This window comes from Symphalangus syndactylus, chromosome 13, assembly GCF_028878055.3.
Source record: "Symphalangus syndactylus isolate Jambi chromosome 13, NHGRI_mSymSyn1-v2.1_pri, whole genome shotgun sequence".
NCBI classification, from domain to species: Eukaryota; Metazoa; Chordata; class Mammalia; order Primates; family Hylobatidae; genus Symphalangus; species Symphalangus syndactylus.
Genome location: NC_072435.2, coordinates 56,714,263 through 56,731,383, shown reverse-complemented (window position 1 = coordinate 56,731,383; position 17,121 = coordinate 56,714,263). Strand labels below are relative to the sequence as shown.

The 17,121-nt window shown below is 45.1% G+C and overlaps 2 protein-coding genes across 7 annotated transcripts in view; both read right to left on the bottom strand.

Annotated features, from left to right (window-relative positions):
- The window catches only part of WDR88 (WD repeat domain 88), a 45,664-nt gene extending 38,041 nt beyond the window's left edge, over positions 1 to 7,623 (bottom strand). For all 3 annotated transcript variants that reach the window (XM_055236188.2, XM_063614088.1, XM_055236189.2), the window contains exons 1-2: positions 5,501 to 7,623; positions 106 to 216 (exon numbers count right to left, since the gene is read on the bottom strand). In XM_055236188.2, the coding sequence (XP_055092163.1) occupies positions 106 to 216; positions 5,501 to 5,776 (387 nt within the window). In that variant the 5' untranslated portion in view covers positions 5,777 to 7,623. The remainder of the gene's footprint in view (positions 1 to 105; positions 217 to 5,500) is intronic.
- A 119-nt stretch (positions 7,624 to 7,742) lies between these two features.
- Positions 7,743 to 17,121, bottom strand: part of GPATCH1 (G-patch domain containing 1) — a 50,658-nt gene continuing 41,279 nt past the window's right edge. For 3 of the 4 annotated variants that reach the window (XM_055236182.2, XM_063614056.1, XM_063614055.1), the window contains exons 18-20: positions 10,654 to 10,751; positions 9,126 to 9,271; positions 7,743 to 8,020 (exon numbers count right to left, since the gene is read on the bottom strand). In XM_055236182.2, coding sequence (XP_055092157.1) covers positions 7,990 to 8,020; positions 9,126 to 9,271; positions 10,654 to 10,751 — 275 coding nt within the window. In that variant the 3' untranslated portion in view covers positions 7,743 to 7,989. Of the gene's footprint in view, positions 8,021 to 8,050; positions 8,529 to 9,125; positions 9,272 to 10,653; positions 10,752 to 17,121 lie in introns of those variants that run through there. The other variant, XM_063614054.1, reaches the window with a different exon arrangement.

Below are 17,121 nucleotides of genomic sequence, written 5' to 3'. Positions count from 1 at the left end.
GACCCACAAGTGCCTGCGAGTTCAGTGCTGGGGAACTCGACACAGGAGGTGCCTAAGCTTAGGAAAGGTTTTCGCTCCAGGAGCACCTAACAGCGGGCCACCTACCCACAGCTTCACGGTGCAGTCATAGGAGCCACTGAGGAGCTTTGTGTCATCCACACAGAAGTGGCAGGTGCTCACAGCGTGCTCGTGCCCACTCAGAATTTTAAATGGGATCTGAAAAAAGGAGAGACCAGATGAGCTAAATATGTTGCAGGACACAAGATCAATGTACAACAGTCAATTTTATTTCTAAACACTTGCAATAAACCACCTGGAAAAAAATGAATTTAAAAAATTCTGGCCAGGGGGGTGGCTCACGTCTGTAATCCCAGCACTTTGGAAGGCCGAGACAGGCAGATCACCTGAGGTCAGGATATCGAGACCAGCCTGGCCAACATGGCAAAACTCCATCTCTATTAAAAATACAAAAATTAGCCGGCCATGTTGGTGCATGCCTGTAATCTCAGCTACTTGGAGGCTGAGGCAGGAGAATCACTTGAACACAGGAGGCAGAGGTTGCAGTGAGCCAAGATTGCACCACTGCACTCCAGGCTGGGCGACAGAGTGAGACTCCATCTGAAAAAAAAAAAAAAAAAAAAAAAAAAAACTCTGGCTGGGCACAGTGACTCATCCCTGTAATCCCAGCACTCTGGGAGGCTGGGGCAGGAGGACTGCTTGAGCTTGGGAGTTCAAGACCAGTCTGGGCAACATAGTGAGACTGTACAAAATTGCAAAAAAAAAAAAAAAAAAAAAAGAAGAGGAAAGAAAATGAGCCAGGCATGGTGGTGCACACTTGTAGCCCCAGCCACTCAGGAGGCTGAGGCGGGAGGACTACTTGAGCCCAGAAGGTTAAGGTTACAGTGAGCTATGATTGCAGCACTGCACTCCAGCCTGGGTGACAGAGCAAGACCCTGCCTTTAAATAATTAAAATCAAAATTTTAAATGGGCAAAGGATTTGAATAGATATATCTCCAAAGAAGATATGCAAGGGCTGGGCGCGGTGGCTCACAACTATAATCTCAACACTTTGGGAGGCTGAGGCAGGCAAGTTCAAGGGCCAGAAGTTCAAGACCAGCCTGGCCAACATGGCGAAACCCCATCTCTACTGAAAAAAAAAAAAAATTAGCCAGCCGTCATGGTGTGCTCCTGTAATCCCAACTACTCAGGAGGCTGAGTCATGAGAATTGCTTGAACCCAGGAGGCGGAGGTTACAATGAGCTATGATCATGTCACTGCACTCCAGCCTGGGTGACAAAGTGAGACCTGTCTCAAAAAGAAAATATATATATATATGCAAATAGTTCATAGCACATGAAAAGATTCTCAACATCACTCACCACATCAGGAAAGTGCAAATGAAAACCACAGTGTGGCCAGGCGCAGTGGCTCACGCCTGTAATCTCAGCACTTTGGGAGACCGAGGCAGGCGGATCACCTGAGGTCAGGAATTCAAGACCAGCTTGGCCAACATGGCAAAACCCCATCTCTACTAAAAATACAAAAATTAGGCCAGGCACAGTGGCTAACGCCTGTAATCCCAGCACTTTGGGAGGCTGAGGTAGGTGGATCATCTGAGGTCGGGAGTTTGAGACCAGCCTGACCAACATGGAGAAACCCCGTCTCTACTAAAAATATAAAACTAGCCGGGCATGGTGGCGCAAGCCTGTAATCCCAGCTACTGGTGAGGCTGAGGCAGGAGAATTGCTTGAACCCGGGAGGCGGAGGTTGCAGTGAGCCGAGATCGTGCCATTGCACTCCAGCCTGGGCAACAAGAGCAAAACTCCATCTCAAAAAAAAAAAAAAAATTAGCCAAGTGTGGTGGTAGGCACATCTAATCACAGCTACTTGGGAGGCTAAGGCAGGAGAATCGCTTGAACCTAGGAAGCAGAGGCTGCAGTGAGCTGAGATCACGCCACTGCACTCCAGCCTGAGTGACAGAGCAAGACTTTGTCTTTAAAAAAAAAGAAAAGAAAAGAAAGAAAGAAAAGAAAACCGAAGTGTGATACCGTGTCATATTTGTTAGGATGGCTATCATCAAAGTCCCATAACAAGTGTTGGCAAGGATGCGAATAGTTGGAAGCCTCCTACATTGCTGGTAGGAACATAATGTAGTGCAGCCACTTTGAAAAACAGGCAGTTCGGCCAGGCGCGGTGGCTCACACTTGTAATCCCAGCACTTTGGGAGGCCAAGGTGGGTGGATCACCTGAGGTCAGGAGTTCGAGACAAGCCTGGCCAACATGGTGAAACCCTGTCTCTACTAAAAGTACAAAAATTAGCCGGGCATGGTGGCACATGCCTGTAATCCTAGCTACTGGGAAACTGAGGCAGGAGAATCCCTTGAACCTGGGAGGCAGAGGCTGCAGTGAGCCAAGATCACGCCACTGCACTCCAGCCTGGGCAACAGAGCGATACTCCGTCTCAAAGAAAGAGAAAATGTGTCATGGCCATGCAACAGAATATTACTTGGTAATGAAAAGGGAAGGGAGCACTGCTACAGGCTACAACATGGATGAACCTTGAGGACGTTATGCTAAGGAAATGAAGCCAGTCACAAGAGACCACGTATGGCTTGATTCTATCGCTATAAAAGGTCTAGAATAGCCAAATCTATGGACAGAAAGTAGAATTGCCTGGTGTTGGCAGGATGGGTATTGGGGAACTGGGGAGTACAGTACTCTGTGAATACCCTAGAAACCACCGCAGCTTCTATGGTTAAATTATATGGTACGAGAATTATATCTCAGTAAAACTGGGGGAAAAAAAAGAGGACAGAGCAGGGAAGCCTGAAGATGTCCCGCCCCTCCCTCCCCCCGCCCGCGCATGGCCACACGTCCCAGGTTGAGCTGTGGAAGTGTGGGGGTGGGGGAAATGTTGGAGGCAAGACCAGGGGTGTCGCCTGGAAGGCAGTGTCAGGGTCCTGGGCTGGGTCGGCAGGAGGGCAGGGGTGAGGGGATGGTCTCATCAGGGTGGCAGTGGCCTTCGGGTTGCAGGTGATGCGGGGGGTGTCTGGGACGCGCAGGTGGGGATGCAGAGGATGAGAGGATACCCCACCTCTAGGGGACTCGGGGACACGGGGACACTGGAACGCGGGCTCCGTTGCCAGGGAGTGTGGAGAGCTGGGACCGGGCTTTTCTCTGGGGGAGTTCGCTAACCCGGGCGGGCCGGTAGGGGCCGCGCGTGCAGGGTCCGCTCCCTACTCCAGGAGCGGCCCCAGTCCCCTGGACGTGACCTGTGCAGCCCTGCCGCACCGCCTCCGCCCCTGGCGACCCCAGCCCCCGCCGCCCCTGCAGGGTTTGGGTTATCTCTCTCATTAGGAAAACCGAACTATCATTAAAAATTGAAATTAAATTTGCTGGGTGCAGTGGCTCACGCATGCAATTCCAGTGCTTTGGGAGGCCGAGGAGGGAGGATTGCTTGACACCAGGGGTTTAAGACTAGCATGGGCAACATAGCGAGACTCCCCCTCTCTACAAAAAAAATCAAAATTAAAATTAAATAATAATTTTTAAAATATATAATTTAATTTAAAAAATAGGAAAACAAAAAACCTAGAACTCCATCATGGAAAAACATCAGCAAGAGGGGGAATCATTCCACTACCCCCACCACAGGCTTTTCTGGGGCCCTTATTTCAGGTTTTTTTCTGCACACAGTCCCTTGGGATCCACTAGGTAAAGGGGTCCCAGGGGCTGCAGAGAGAAGTCTCCAACACATGAGTACATTTCAGAGGCGCTGACAAAGCTCATGCAGAGGACAGAGCAATTTGTGCAAAACCAAAACGGTTCTTCTATGTGTAGCGTTCATTCACATGTTCCACAAATAAACCTCGAGAGCCTCCTCCCCCATGGGGCCTGGACCTGATGCTGCAGCTCAGCAACCACCTAGGAGCAAAGTCCCTAACCTCGAGGGGCCAGTTGCTGGCAGCCAGAGGACACTCTGAGGATGGAACGGGGATGTCAGACCATGGCATGAGGCACGGAGGAGACAGTGGCCCCAGCTACTTTAGATGGTCAGTCAGGGAGGGCCTCCCCAAGAGCGCAATACAGTGGGGCAGGGACCCGCCAAGAGCCCTGAGGCCAGACCTGCTTATAGGTCAGCAAGACAGGGAGATGGGGGAGGAGAACATGGAGAGGTGCCAGATTTGAAATGGCCTGGAAGGCCACAGGCAGATCGCCAGACTTCATCTTAAATATGCTGGGAAGCCAGGCAGAGGTTTCAAGGAAATTATTAAAACCACACTCTGACATCTGCATGTGAGTGCATTAAATCAAGGCCAAGCATGAAACGTTACTTATTGAGAATGTTCTTTATTGGGTTTTTGTTTTGTTTTGTTTTTGAGACGGGTGAGATTATCTCAGCTCACTGCAACCTCTGCCTCCCAGGTTCAAATGATCCTGCTGCCTCAGCCTCCTGAGTAGCTGGGATTATAGGCACGCACCACCACGCCCGGCTAATTTTTGCATTTTTAGTAGAGAAAGGGTTTCACCATGTTAGCCAGGCTGGTCTTGAACCCCTGACCTCAAGTGATCTGCTCATCTCGGCTTCCCAAAGTGCTAGGATTACAGGCGTGAGCCACCGCACCCAGCCAGTTTCTCTCTCTCTCTCTGTCTATATATATATATATATATGTGTGTGTGTGTGTATATATACACACACGTATACGTATATATATGTATATACACACACACACACACACACACACATATATATATACATACATACATATTTATTCTAGAGAGAGTCTCGCTCTGTTGCCCAGACTGGAGTGCAGTGGCACAATCATAGCTCACTGCAGCCTTAAACTCCTGGGTTCAAGGGATCCTCTTGCCTCAGCCTTTCAAGTGGCTGGGACCACAGGTGCACCCCATCACACTGGGCTAAGTTTATTTTTTGTAGAGACGACCTCTCACTATGTTGCCCAGGCTGGTCTCAAACTCCTGGGTTCAAGTGATCCTCCCACCTGGGCCTCCCAAAGGGCTGGGATTACAGGTGTGAGCCACCTTGCCTGGCCCAATTCATTGTTGTTATTATTATTAATTATTATTCTGAGTTTCCCGTTTCTTCTGACGCTAACTGTATCTCCTGGATGGGGGGAGCTGAGCCACTGACCCTTGGGCTGCAATTAGGAGCATCACTGTGGCTGGCCCTACGGAGACTCCAAGGTCTAGATAGGGTCAGGGTGCACATGGTGGGGCAGAGCCTCTTCCCCGCGAAGAGTCCTGGTTCCCCAGCAGGTGGCAGTGGGGGGAGCCCCCGCCGGCATCCCCAGCACGCCCTGCTCAGCTGGGTCTGACCTTTGCCCACAAATGTACCACAGATGGGGGAATGGGCCTAGGGCCTCGCTGGGGGTCCTGGTGAAGCCAGGTGGGTTTTCCATGGGTCCCCCGACAGCTCAAGCGCCTTCCTACCGTGTGAGGAACAGGCCACTGCCCCCTCACCCCAGCGACGGTTCTGACCTTGGAGAGAGGCTCCTGGTCGCCCCAGATCAATTTCTCCGGCACCTGGTGCTTCTCAGGCAACAGCTGCGGTGGTGGTTCCCTGTCCAAGGCCAGGGGGTCGAGGGTGGCCAGCAGGTGCGTGTGCGGGATCGACAGCTTGAAGCGGCCTAAGGCCCTCGCCAGGGTCCCCCAGGACAGCTTGCCGGGACAATACTCGCTGGCGGGGGCCGAGGGTGGCGGCAACTTGCATTCCCTGTCCGGGGCTGTCGGGGAGCACCGCGGCGGGGAGGCCATCTCGAAGCCCGGCCCGCCGGTGGCCTCCCACAAGCCTGGATGGGAACGGTGGCGCCGCGCGCCCGAGCCCGCACCAAGCGCTTCAGAGGCGCGCACTACGCTGGGACCTCGACTTCGCTGCCTCCTCGACCGCTGGGTGAAAACTAGTGCCACCCCGCGCACCACAGGTTACCTATAGAAAAATGGGCTTTGCAGTCGGGTGCGGTGGCTCACGCCTGTAAATCCCGGCACTTTGGGAGGCCGAGGCGGGCGGATTATCTGAGGTCAGGAGTTTGAGACCAGCCTGGCCAACAGGTTTAGTGAAACCCCATCTTTACTAAAAAAACAAACAAACAAACAAAAAAATTAGCCGGGCATGGGGGCGTGCGCCTGTAGTTCCAGCTACATGGGAGGCTGAGGCAGGAGAATGGCTTGAACCCAGAAGGTGGAGGTTGCAAAAAAAAAGAAAAATGGGCTTTGCATTCTGGGAACCAGGCCAAGCCAGCAAAACCAGCACCCCAGCCTCGAGCCCTCCCCTGTAGTTTCCCTGGCTCCTGTCACAGGGCAATTTCTTCATGTCCTCTGCCTGGGTACAGCTCCTGGCCAACCCACTTCATGACAAAACAGAAAAGGTCAGTAAGTTATGCGGTAGCCCCTGCACGAAATAAGATGCAGTTATTAGGGGTGGGTTTACAACATTTATAACAGCATGAGGGAAATATCTGTCACAACCCCAACAACAGGGACAGGGAATAAAATGCTACCACCAGTCAGATAACAGCCCCATAGCTAGAAAAGGACAGGGTGGAATTATTCAAAATATTGAAGGGTGTCATCTTTGGATGATAAAACTAAAAGTGATTTTCTTCTTTTTTTTTTTTTTTGGTGGACTCAAGAGTCTCTGTGTCACACAGGCTGGAGTGCAGTGGCGCAATTTCAGCTGGTCACACAGGCTGGAGTGTAGTGGCACAATTTCAGCTCACTGCAACCTCCACTCCGGGGTTCAAGGGATTCTCGTGCGTCAGCCTCCCACACAGCTGGGATTACAGGCGTATGCTCACCAGACCTGGCTAATTTTTTTGTATTTTTAGTAGAGACAAGGTTTTGCCATGTTGGCCAGGCTGTTTTCAAACTCCTGGCCTCAAGTGATCCGCTGCAACCTCCACCTCTGGGATTCAAGGGATTCTCGTGCCTCAGCCTCCCACACAGCTGGGATTACAGGTGTATGCTCACCAGACCTGGCTAATTTTTTTGTATTTTTAGTAGAGACAAGGTTTTGCCACGTTGGCCAGGCTGTTCTTGAACTCGTGGCCTCAAGTGATCTGCTGGCCTCGGCCTCCCAAAGTGCTGGGATTACAAGCATGGGCCACCGCACCCGGCCTCTTCCTTCTTTCTGCTTTTAAAATTGTTGTGATCTATGATGCTACTTTCATAATGTAAAATACAAATGCTCAGTACTTTATTTTTTGTGGAGACAGGGGTCTCTATGTGGCCCAGGCTGGTCTGGAATTCCTGGGCTCAAGCAATCCTCCCGCCTCGGCCTCCCAAAGCTCTGGGATTACAGGCATGAGCCATCACACCTAGTCTGCACTTTATTTTTCAAAAAGGTCTCCTTGGTACATATGAGGTGGCCTCAGAGCAGGGAGCTGCAGCCGTGTAACCCAGGCTGTGGGTGCACATTCCCCCGCCTGGTTTCCCTGCCTGTCTCAGACACTTTAGTGACATCTACCCTGAGAGGCTGAGGCCCCCTGCCAGGCCCTGGCTCTGCCCTCCCATGGGGCTTCCTAGGCACCAACAGCAACCCAGCCACCCAGAGAGGGAAGAGCTTCACTCCCAAGAAACAGCAGGAGGAGAAGCAACCACCCCCTCTCACACACTTGTCCTTCAGTGAGTCCAGACTGTCTTCATCACAAAACCAGAGAGAAGCCTTCACTTTTAACTTCTTTTTTAACGTCCCAGGAAATTTTTTTAAAAATCAAGAAGAAAATAGAAAAATTCCACTTTAATTAAACTGTTCAGTCTGGATTTTTTTCCCCCGACACTAACTGAAATTAAAAATAGAAATCAATTTCTGCGACCTTTCAAGGCAGCCTTTGAAATGTCATGGTTTTAAAAATTATTTTACAGCAGGAATTTACATATAAATACACTCTGTACGATGCGTTAACTGAACAATCACTGGGCTTCCATCATGGAGGAGAAATGATTCTAGAACGAGCCAGGGCAGCATTCAATTACTGCCTTCTTAGCGGAAGACTTTTCAGCCTGGAAAAGAAAACAGAAAAGAGAGAAATGGAAAGTTAGCTAGGAAGTGAAAAACCAAACAGCTCCACGAAGGCTGAGAATGCCAGGCCTCCCCAGATCATAGCAGCATGTCTGCACCTATAAAATGCATTCACAATAACCCACAATGAAGTACTGCCTAATCTGTGCTTTTTCCTTTTTTTTTTTCTTTTTCCGAGATGGAGTTTCGCTCTTGTTGTCCAGGCTGGAGCGCAGTGGTGCGATCTCAGCTCACTGCAACCTCCGCCTCCCAGGTTTAAGCAAGTCTCCTGCCTCAGCCTCCAGAGTAGCTGGGATTACAGATGCATGCCACTACGCCCAGCTAATTTTTGTATTTTTAGTACAAACGGGATTTCACCATGTTGGCCAGGCTTGTCTCGAACTCCTGACCTCGTGATCTGCCCGCCTCGGCCTCCCAAAGTGCCGGGATTACAGGCATGAGCCACCGTACCCGGCCAATCTGTGTTCTTAAAATGCTTCTTCTATTACCCTGAAAACACAGAGAGACTCACTCAGCCACACCTCATATTAAGACCATTTATAAAAGCAACTTTTTTCCCTAGTCTTATTTAGCCTTGAGAATACAAACACCAAGCCCGGCCTGAATTTTCATAATGGTAATACATTCACTTATCACTTACATAATTAGATATTCAAACTTTTTAAAAAGCCTAGTTAATACACACTTTTTTTTTCTTTTAGGGAGAGGGTCTTGCTCTATCACCCAGGCTGAAGTGCAGTGGTATGATCGTGGCTCACTGCAACCTCCAACTCCTGGGCTCAGTGGATCCTCCCACCTTAGCTTCCCAAATAGCTGGAGGCACAGGTGTGCACCACCACGCCCAGCTAATTTGTTTTTTTTTTTTTGTAGAGATGGGATCTCACTACGTTGCCCAGGCTGGTCTCAAACTCCTGGGCTCAAGCGATCCTCCTGCCTCTGCCTCCCAAAGTGCTGGGATTATAGGTGTGAGCTACTGCGCCGGGCCTACCAATTTCTCATTTCTGATATTTGCCTCTAAGCAAACACATCAAGCACTCAGTAAGCCTCTAAAGATTTCTGAAAAACCCTCCATCTTCCACTGCCCACCGTCTCAGCAGCTCCTGGGGCGACACGTCTGCGGTTTCCTCATCACTCTGGCTGTCACTGCTGTCGGAACTCTCGGAGCTACTACTTTTCTCTGGTTTTTTATTCTTTTGCTTGCCTTTGTGTTTGTGCTTCCTGTGTTTCTTTTTCTGTAAAAAAAATAAATAGTGGTGGGGGAAAACAAATGTATTTTTTCCTCCTTAATTCAATACAATGAAAGGTTAACAAGGCTGCAGTGATGGAGTCATTCAAAAAAATGTTTAAACCTCATTTAGAGTGAGTGAGAGTGAGAGCCTAACAAGACAGCACAGGGCAGACGGCTGTGCCGCTCTCAGCTGTGCACCCTGACCCAGCTGCGCCTCCAGCAACAGACACAGCAGAACCAAGGAGGCGCAGACAGGACCCATTGTAACACTTGGTATCATAAGATGTGACACCACACATCTTATGCGTGGTGACCTGTGCCACCTCCGGTGAACTTGACTTGTTTATTTTGTCAGGCCCCTGGGAAACTTCATGTCAGGATGATGGGCACCCAGGAAAACCACAAGGAAGAAACTGGCAGAAGGTTACCGAACAGCAGATACACTGGTAAGGACACACAGATTTGGTCGGCACACATTTTCTTCCTTTCACTAGGAGGGAACGCCCGTCATCCGCCATACATGGGAGTGCTTCCCTCTGGTGGCCAGTAAGGAAACTGTTTCTGATTTCTTCAGCTGCTAGCCCAGACTACTTTGGGTACCCAACAAGAACATTAACCTAATTAAAAGCCTGTGCTGTAACCCAAAAGAAGACATGGATGATGAAATAAGAGACGTCAACAGTGGAAGCACATGCCTGCCTTCCATTCGAATTCTTTTACTTCAAATGGCAAGTGATGGACTAAAATCTCAAACTGTAATAAAGACAAAGTAGCTGAGAAATGCTGAAAATAATACCTTCACTTGATATTGAATAAATAAGAAATAAATCGTTTTATTATTTAATACTCATCCATTGCTCTAAGTTCCCTAAATGCCCTTTTTTCTGCTTTTTAATGTTCACAAAAAAAAGTTTTTTTAAGGGCTAGGCATGGTGCCTCATGCCTGTAATCGCAGCACTTTGGGAGGTAGATCACCTGAGGTCAGGAGGTCAAAACCAGCTTGGCCAACATGGTAAAACCCCGTCTCTACTAAGAATACAAAAAATTAGCTGGGTGTGCACACCTGTGGTCCCAGCTACTCGGGAGGCTGAAGCAGGAGAATTGCTTGAACCCATGAGGTAGAGGTTGCAGCTGCACTCCATCCACCCTAGGCAACAGAGTGAGAGCCCGTCTCAAAAAAGAAAAGGGGAGGGGTGTTTAAGTGCAAAAGAAAATGTTTCTGAAAAATCAAGCATTTGCATTGAATGTCAACATTTCTGTTAAGTCTCAGAGAGAACTGTGACTTGGCCACCAGATCCGCTCTTCAGCTGCGGTATACGACACTCCTAGGGGCGGACCAGCGGGTCCCACCCCACACTGATCCTGGGGTACACACAAGTCTCTCACCTTCTCTTTCTTCCGCCTGTGCTCTTTCTTGGCCTTGTGCTTGTCTTTGTTCTTTTTATGTTTCTCTTTTTGAGGAACCTCAAGTGTCTGACGAGCATCTGAAACACAAAGGTAATAAACACAGGACCTATATAGCACAAAAACAAAGACTATCCAAAACTAAGCTCCTAAACTGCTGAATCAGGCATCTAGTGTAGATGGAATGTTTAACACTGAGGAAGAACTCCTGCCCTCGGATTAGCTTCTGCCTCACTGAGAAACAGATTAGCACACCACCTTGCAGAGCTGTATTTAGAAAGCTGCCAGAGACCTCAACAAAGACCTGTGTGATCCAATCAGTATCCTGCCATGACCCCAGCTGCCAGATGCAGATAAAGTCAGACCAGAAAGCCCACAAAGCCTTTTGTAATTCAACATCATCAGATAAGCTCAGAAACAGACCGGAATTGGAACTCAGCTCTGCTGCCAGCACTGTGATCTTCGACACGTTGCCTAACCTCTCCCAGGCCCAGTTTCCCCAACTATAAAATGGGGACAATACGAATCCCAATCCTTTTAGGGACACAGACTAGACTAGACAGGGCCATGTCCATGATTCTCGAAGCTCAGAATCTGGCACCTAAATGTTAGCTCTTCTTATATCATCCTCTCTCTACAAAAACGTATTTTATAAGAATTTGTCTTATAAGTGGAAACACTGAAAAAACTACCATCAAAACAACATAATGGGCTGGGAGTGGTGGCTCATGCCTGTAATCCCAACACTTTGGGAGGCCCAGGCAGGAGGATCCTTGACCTCAGGAGTTCAAGGCCAGCCTGGGCAACATAGTGAGACCCTATCTCTACCTAATTTTTAAAAATAATAATAATGTATATAATCATTAAAAATCATTAAAGAATTTGCATGTGCCTCAATTCTCCATCTCCAAATTCAGACCAAAATGTTTTCATAGGTCATTAATTTCCGGGTAACTAAATCAACAAAAATTCACAATAGTAGAAGCAGTGAAAGGCATTAAATCAAGTTTTTTCACCTAAAGAAAAGTTTCAGCCAGGAACAGTGGCTCATGCCTATAATCCCAGCACTTTGGGAGGCTGAGGTGGGCAGATCACTTGAGGTCAGGAGTTCAAAATCAGCTTGGCCAACACAGTGAAACCCTGTCTCTACTAAAAATGCAAAAATTAGATGGGCGTGGTGGCATGCATCTGTAATCCCCACTACTCAGGAGGCTGAGGCAGGAGAATCACTTGAACCTGGGAGGCAGAGGCTGCAGTGAGCCGAGATCATGCTACACTCCAGCCTGGGTGACAGAGCGAGAATCCATCTCAAAAAAAAAAAAAAAAAGAAAAAAAAAGGAAAGTTTCAAGATGTTTCGTAAGGGTGAATATTTTCTCAACTCAGTTAACAGATGCCTGAGATTTTGTAGTCCTATTTCTTTTTTTTTTTTTTTTTAGGTTCTCGCTCTGTCACCCAGACTGGTGGGCAATGGTGCAATCACAGCTCATTACAGCCTTGACCTGGGTTCACATATCCTCCTACCTCAGCTTCCCGAGTAGCTGGGACTACAGGCATGTACCACCATACCCGGCTAATTTTTTTGTGGAAGTGAGAGTCTCCCTATGTTGCCAAGGCTGTTATCGAACTTTTGGACTCAAGGGATCCTCCGACCTTAGCCTCCCAAAGTGCTGGGATTACAGGTGTGAGCTACCATGCCCAACCAGATTTTTCAAAATTCAACCTCCCAAAACTTTTTTTTTTTTTCCAAAATTCTTTCAATTTTTTTTTTTGAGACGGAGTTTCATTCTTGTTGCCCAGGCCGGAGTGCAATGGTACGATCTCGGCTCACCCCAACCTCCGCCTCTCAGGTTCAAGCGATTCTCCTGCCTCAGCCTCCCAAGTAGCTGGGATTACAGCCATGTGCCACCATGCCTGGCTAATTTTGTATTTTTAGTAGAGATAGGGTTTCTCCATGTTGGTCAGTCTGGTCCCGAACTCCCAACCTCAGGTGATCCGCCCACCTTGGCCCCCACAAAGTACTGGGATTACAGGCGTGAGCCACCACGCCCAGCTTTTTATTTATTTATTTATTTTTATTTTATTTTATTTATTTTTTTGAGACGGTGTCTCGCTCTGTCGCCCAGGCTGGAGTGCAGTGGCGCAATCTCGGCTCACTGCAAGCTCCGCCTCCCAGGTTCACGCCATTCTCCTGCCTCAGCCTCTCCGAGTAGCTGGGACTACAGGCGCCTGCCACTACGCCCGGCTAATTTTTTGTATTTTTAGTAGAGACGGGGTTTCACCGTGGTCTCGATCTCCTGACCTCGTGATCTGCCCGCCTCGGCCTCCCAAAGTGCTGGGATTACAAGCGTGAGCCACTGCGCCCGGCCTTATTTATTTATTTTTGAGACAGCATCTTGCTCTGTCACCCAGGCTGGAGTGCAGCAGTGGAATCATAGCTCACTGCAGCTTCAACCTCTTGGGCTCAAGCAATCCTTCCACTTCAGCCTCCTGAGTAGCTGGGACCACAAGCACGCACCACCACACCAGGCTAATTTTTTTTTTATTTTTTTAAAAGATGCAATCTATGTTGCCCAGGCTGGCCTCAAACTCCTAGACTCAAGTAATTTTCCCACCTCAGCCTTCCAAAGTGCTAAGATTACAGGCGTGAGCCACCAGACTCAGCCCAAAACTTTTTTTTTTTTTTTTTTTTTTTTGAGACGGAGTCTCGCTGTCGCCCAGGCTGGAGTGCAGTGGCGCAATCTCGGCTCACTGCAAGCTCTGCCTCCCGGGTTCACGCCATTCTCCTGTCTCAGCCTCTCCGAGTAGCTGGGACTACAGGCGCCCGCCGCCACGCCCGGCTGATTTTTTTTGTATTTTTAGTAGAGATGGGGTTTCACCGTGGTCTCGATCTCCTGACCTCGTGATCCGCCCGCCTCGGCCTCCCAAAGTGCTGGGATTACAAGCGTGAGCCACCGCGCCCGGCCCAAAACTTTTTTTTAACACTAGTTTTTTTCAAAAATCATTTCCCTAAATAACCCATAGACCAAAGTAAGTCACTATTACAAGGGTATCAAAGACATTATGGGAAAGGGACATAAAAGACTTGGCTTTCAAGTGCTGATACCAGTTTGAAACTAAAGAGCCGAACAACCAGGCCACAGTGGCTCACGCCCGTAATCCCAACACTTTGGGAGGCTGAGGCAGGTGGATCACTTGAGGTCAGAAGTTCAAGACCAGCCTGACCAACATGGTAAAACCCTGTCTCTGATAAAAATACAAAAAATTAGCCAGGCACCTGTAATCCCAGTTACTCCGGAGGCTGAGGAAGGAGAATCACCTGAACTTGGGAGGTGGAGGGTGCAGTGAGCCGAGATCGCGCCACTGCACTCCAGACTGGGTGACAGAGTGAAACTGTCTCAAAACAAAACAAAATAAAACAAAAGTCAACAACTATAGCAAATAAGAAATACATTCACTGCAATTTATCAAAACTTCATACTTTTTTCTCTGCTTTTTAATCCTGTCTTTGAAAGCAGTTAGCTAATCAAACCATCATTCACATATGGGCACCATGGGAAACTATAAAGTGAATAATGATATTTTTATGTTATATATCTGGGCCATGTTACAGACGTTTGTAAACCCAGCCCTCAAAGAGACGATAAACCAGTCTAAATGTTTTAACTTGAGATGCCAATTTAAGATGGCACTGAATAGAAGTTGTTGACAGATATTTGGGGATCGGAATGGGGGATAGATTGTATTTACTTCTGAGAGGACCATTTTATTGTATTTGCTACATTAGCTAAAGTAAAAAGGAGGTTTGGTGGCCGGGTGCAGTGGCTCATGCCTATAATCCCAGCACATTGGGAGGCTGAGGCCGGCAGATCACCTCAGGTCAGGAGTTCAAGACCAGCCTGACCAATATGGAGAAACCCCATCTCTACTAAAAATACAAAATTAGCCAGCCATGGTGGCACATGCCTGTAATCCCAGCCACTTGGGAGGCTGAGGTAGGAGAATCACTTGAACCCAGGAGGCAGAGGTTGTGGTGAGCTGAGATTGCGCCATTGTACTCCAGCCTAGGCAACAAGAGCAAAACTCCATCTCAAAAAAAAAAAAAAAGAAAAGAAAAGAAAAAGAGAAAGAGAAAAAAAGGAGGCTTGGCTGCGTGCAGTGGTTCACGCTTGTAATTCCAGCACTGTGGGAGGCTGAAGTGGGTGGATCACTTCAGCCCAGAAGTCATGCAGTGAGCTATGACAGCACCAGTACACTCCAGCCTAGGTGACAGAGTGAGACCCTGTCTGAAAAATAAATAAATAAATAAATAAATAAAATTTTAAAAATATATGAGTCTTAAATACTCTTCTTGCAATTCCCCTCTAATTTTGTATACTTTTTTTAATTTCTCTTTTTCTGTTTAATATTTTTTAAATTAATTAATTTATTTACTTTTTGAGACGGAGTCTTGCTCTGTCGCCCAGGCTGGAGTGCAGTGGCGCGATTTCGACTCATTGCAAGCTCTGCCTCCCAGGTTCATGCCATTCTACTGCCTCAGCCTCCCCAGCAGCTGGGACTACAGGCACATGCCAACACGCCCAGCTATTTTTTTGTATTTTTAGTAGAGATGGGGTTTCACCATGTTAGCCAGGATGGTCTTGATCTCCTGATCTCATGATCCGCCCATCTCGGCCTCCCAAAGCGCTGGGATTACAGGCGTAAGCAACCATGACGGCCCTTTTTTTTTTTTTTTTTTTTTTTATTTATTTTTTTAAATAGAGATGGATCTCCCTGCGTCACCCAGGCTGGGCTGGTCTTGAACTCCTGGGCTCAAGCGATCTGCCTGCCTTGGCCTCCCAAACTGCTGGTATTACAAGCATGAGCCACCGCACCCAGCCTCTTTTTCCTTTTTTTTTTTTTTTTGAGACAGAGTTTCGCTCTGTCACCCAGGCTGGAGTGCAGTGGCGCGATCTCGATCTCGGCTCACTGCAACCTTCGCCTCTCAGGTTCAAATGATTCTTGTGCCTCAGCCTCTGTACTAGCTGGGATTACAGGCACACACCACCATGCCCGGCTAATTTTTATATTTTATATATATTTTATAAAATTTTTATATATAAAATTATGTATTTTTATATATATAAATTTTATTAAAAAATATATTAAAAATTTAAGAAAATACATAAATTTATAAAATATTTATACATAAATTTATCATATTATATATAAATTTATATATGTATTTATTTATATATAAATAAATATAAATATATATCTATAAATATATTTATATATAAATAAATATAAATATATAAATATATAAATTCATATATTTCTAAATATATATTTATATATAAATATATAATTTAAATATTTATTTAAATAAAATATTTAAATAAATATATTTAATTATTTTATATTAAATAAAATATTTAAATAAATATATTTAAAATATATTTAAATTAAATTAAAATATATATTTAAATATATATTTATATATAAAATATAAATATAAAAATAAATATATATAAATTTATAAATATATAAGATATGAATATATAAAATATAATCTATAAATATATAAAATATATAAATTTACGAAATATATAAATTTATGTATAAATTTACGAAATATATAAATTTATGTATAAATTTACGAAATATATAAATTTATGTATAAATTTACGAAATATATAAATTTATGTATAAATTTACGAAATATATAAATTTATGTATAAATTTACGAAATATATAAATTTATGTATAAATTTACGAAATATATAAATTTATGTATAAATTTACGAAATATATAAATTTATGTATAAATTTACGAAATATATAAATTTATGTATAAATTTACGAAATATATAAATTTATGTATAAATTTACGAAATGAATAAATTTATGTATAAATTTACGAAATGAATAAATTTAGGTATAAATTTAGGAATAAATTTAGGTATAAATTTAGGAATAAATTTAGGTATAAATTTAGGAATAAATTTAGGTATAAATTTAGGTATAAATTTAGGAATAAATTTAGGTATAAATTTAGGTATAAATTTAGGTATAAATTTAGGTATAAATTTAGGTATAAATTTATGGAATGTATAAGTTTACGTATAAATTTATGAAACGTATAAGTTTACGTATAAATTTATGAAACGTATAAGTTTACGTATAAATTTATGAAATGTATAAGTTTACGTATAAATTTATGAAATGTATAAGTTTACGTATAAATTTATGAAATGTATAAGTTTACGTATAAATTTATGAAATGTATAAGTTTACGTATAAATTTATGAAATACATGTTTATATATAAATTTATGAAATATGTAAGTTTATATATAAATTTATAAATATATAAAATTTATAAAATATAAAAAATAAAAAATATATAATTTTATATATAAAAATAAATTAAAAAATATATAAACTTTTATATATAAATAATTTTTATATTTT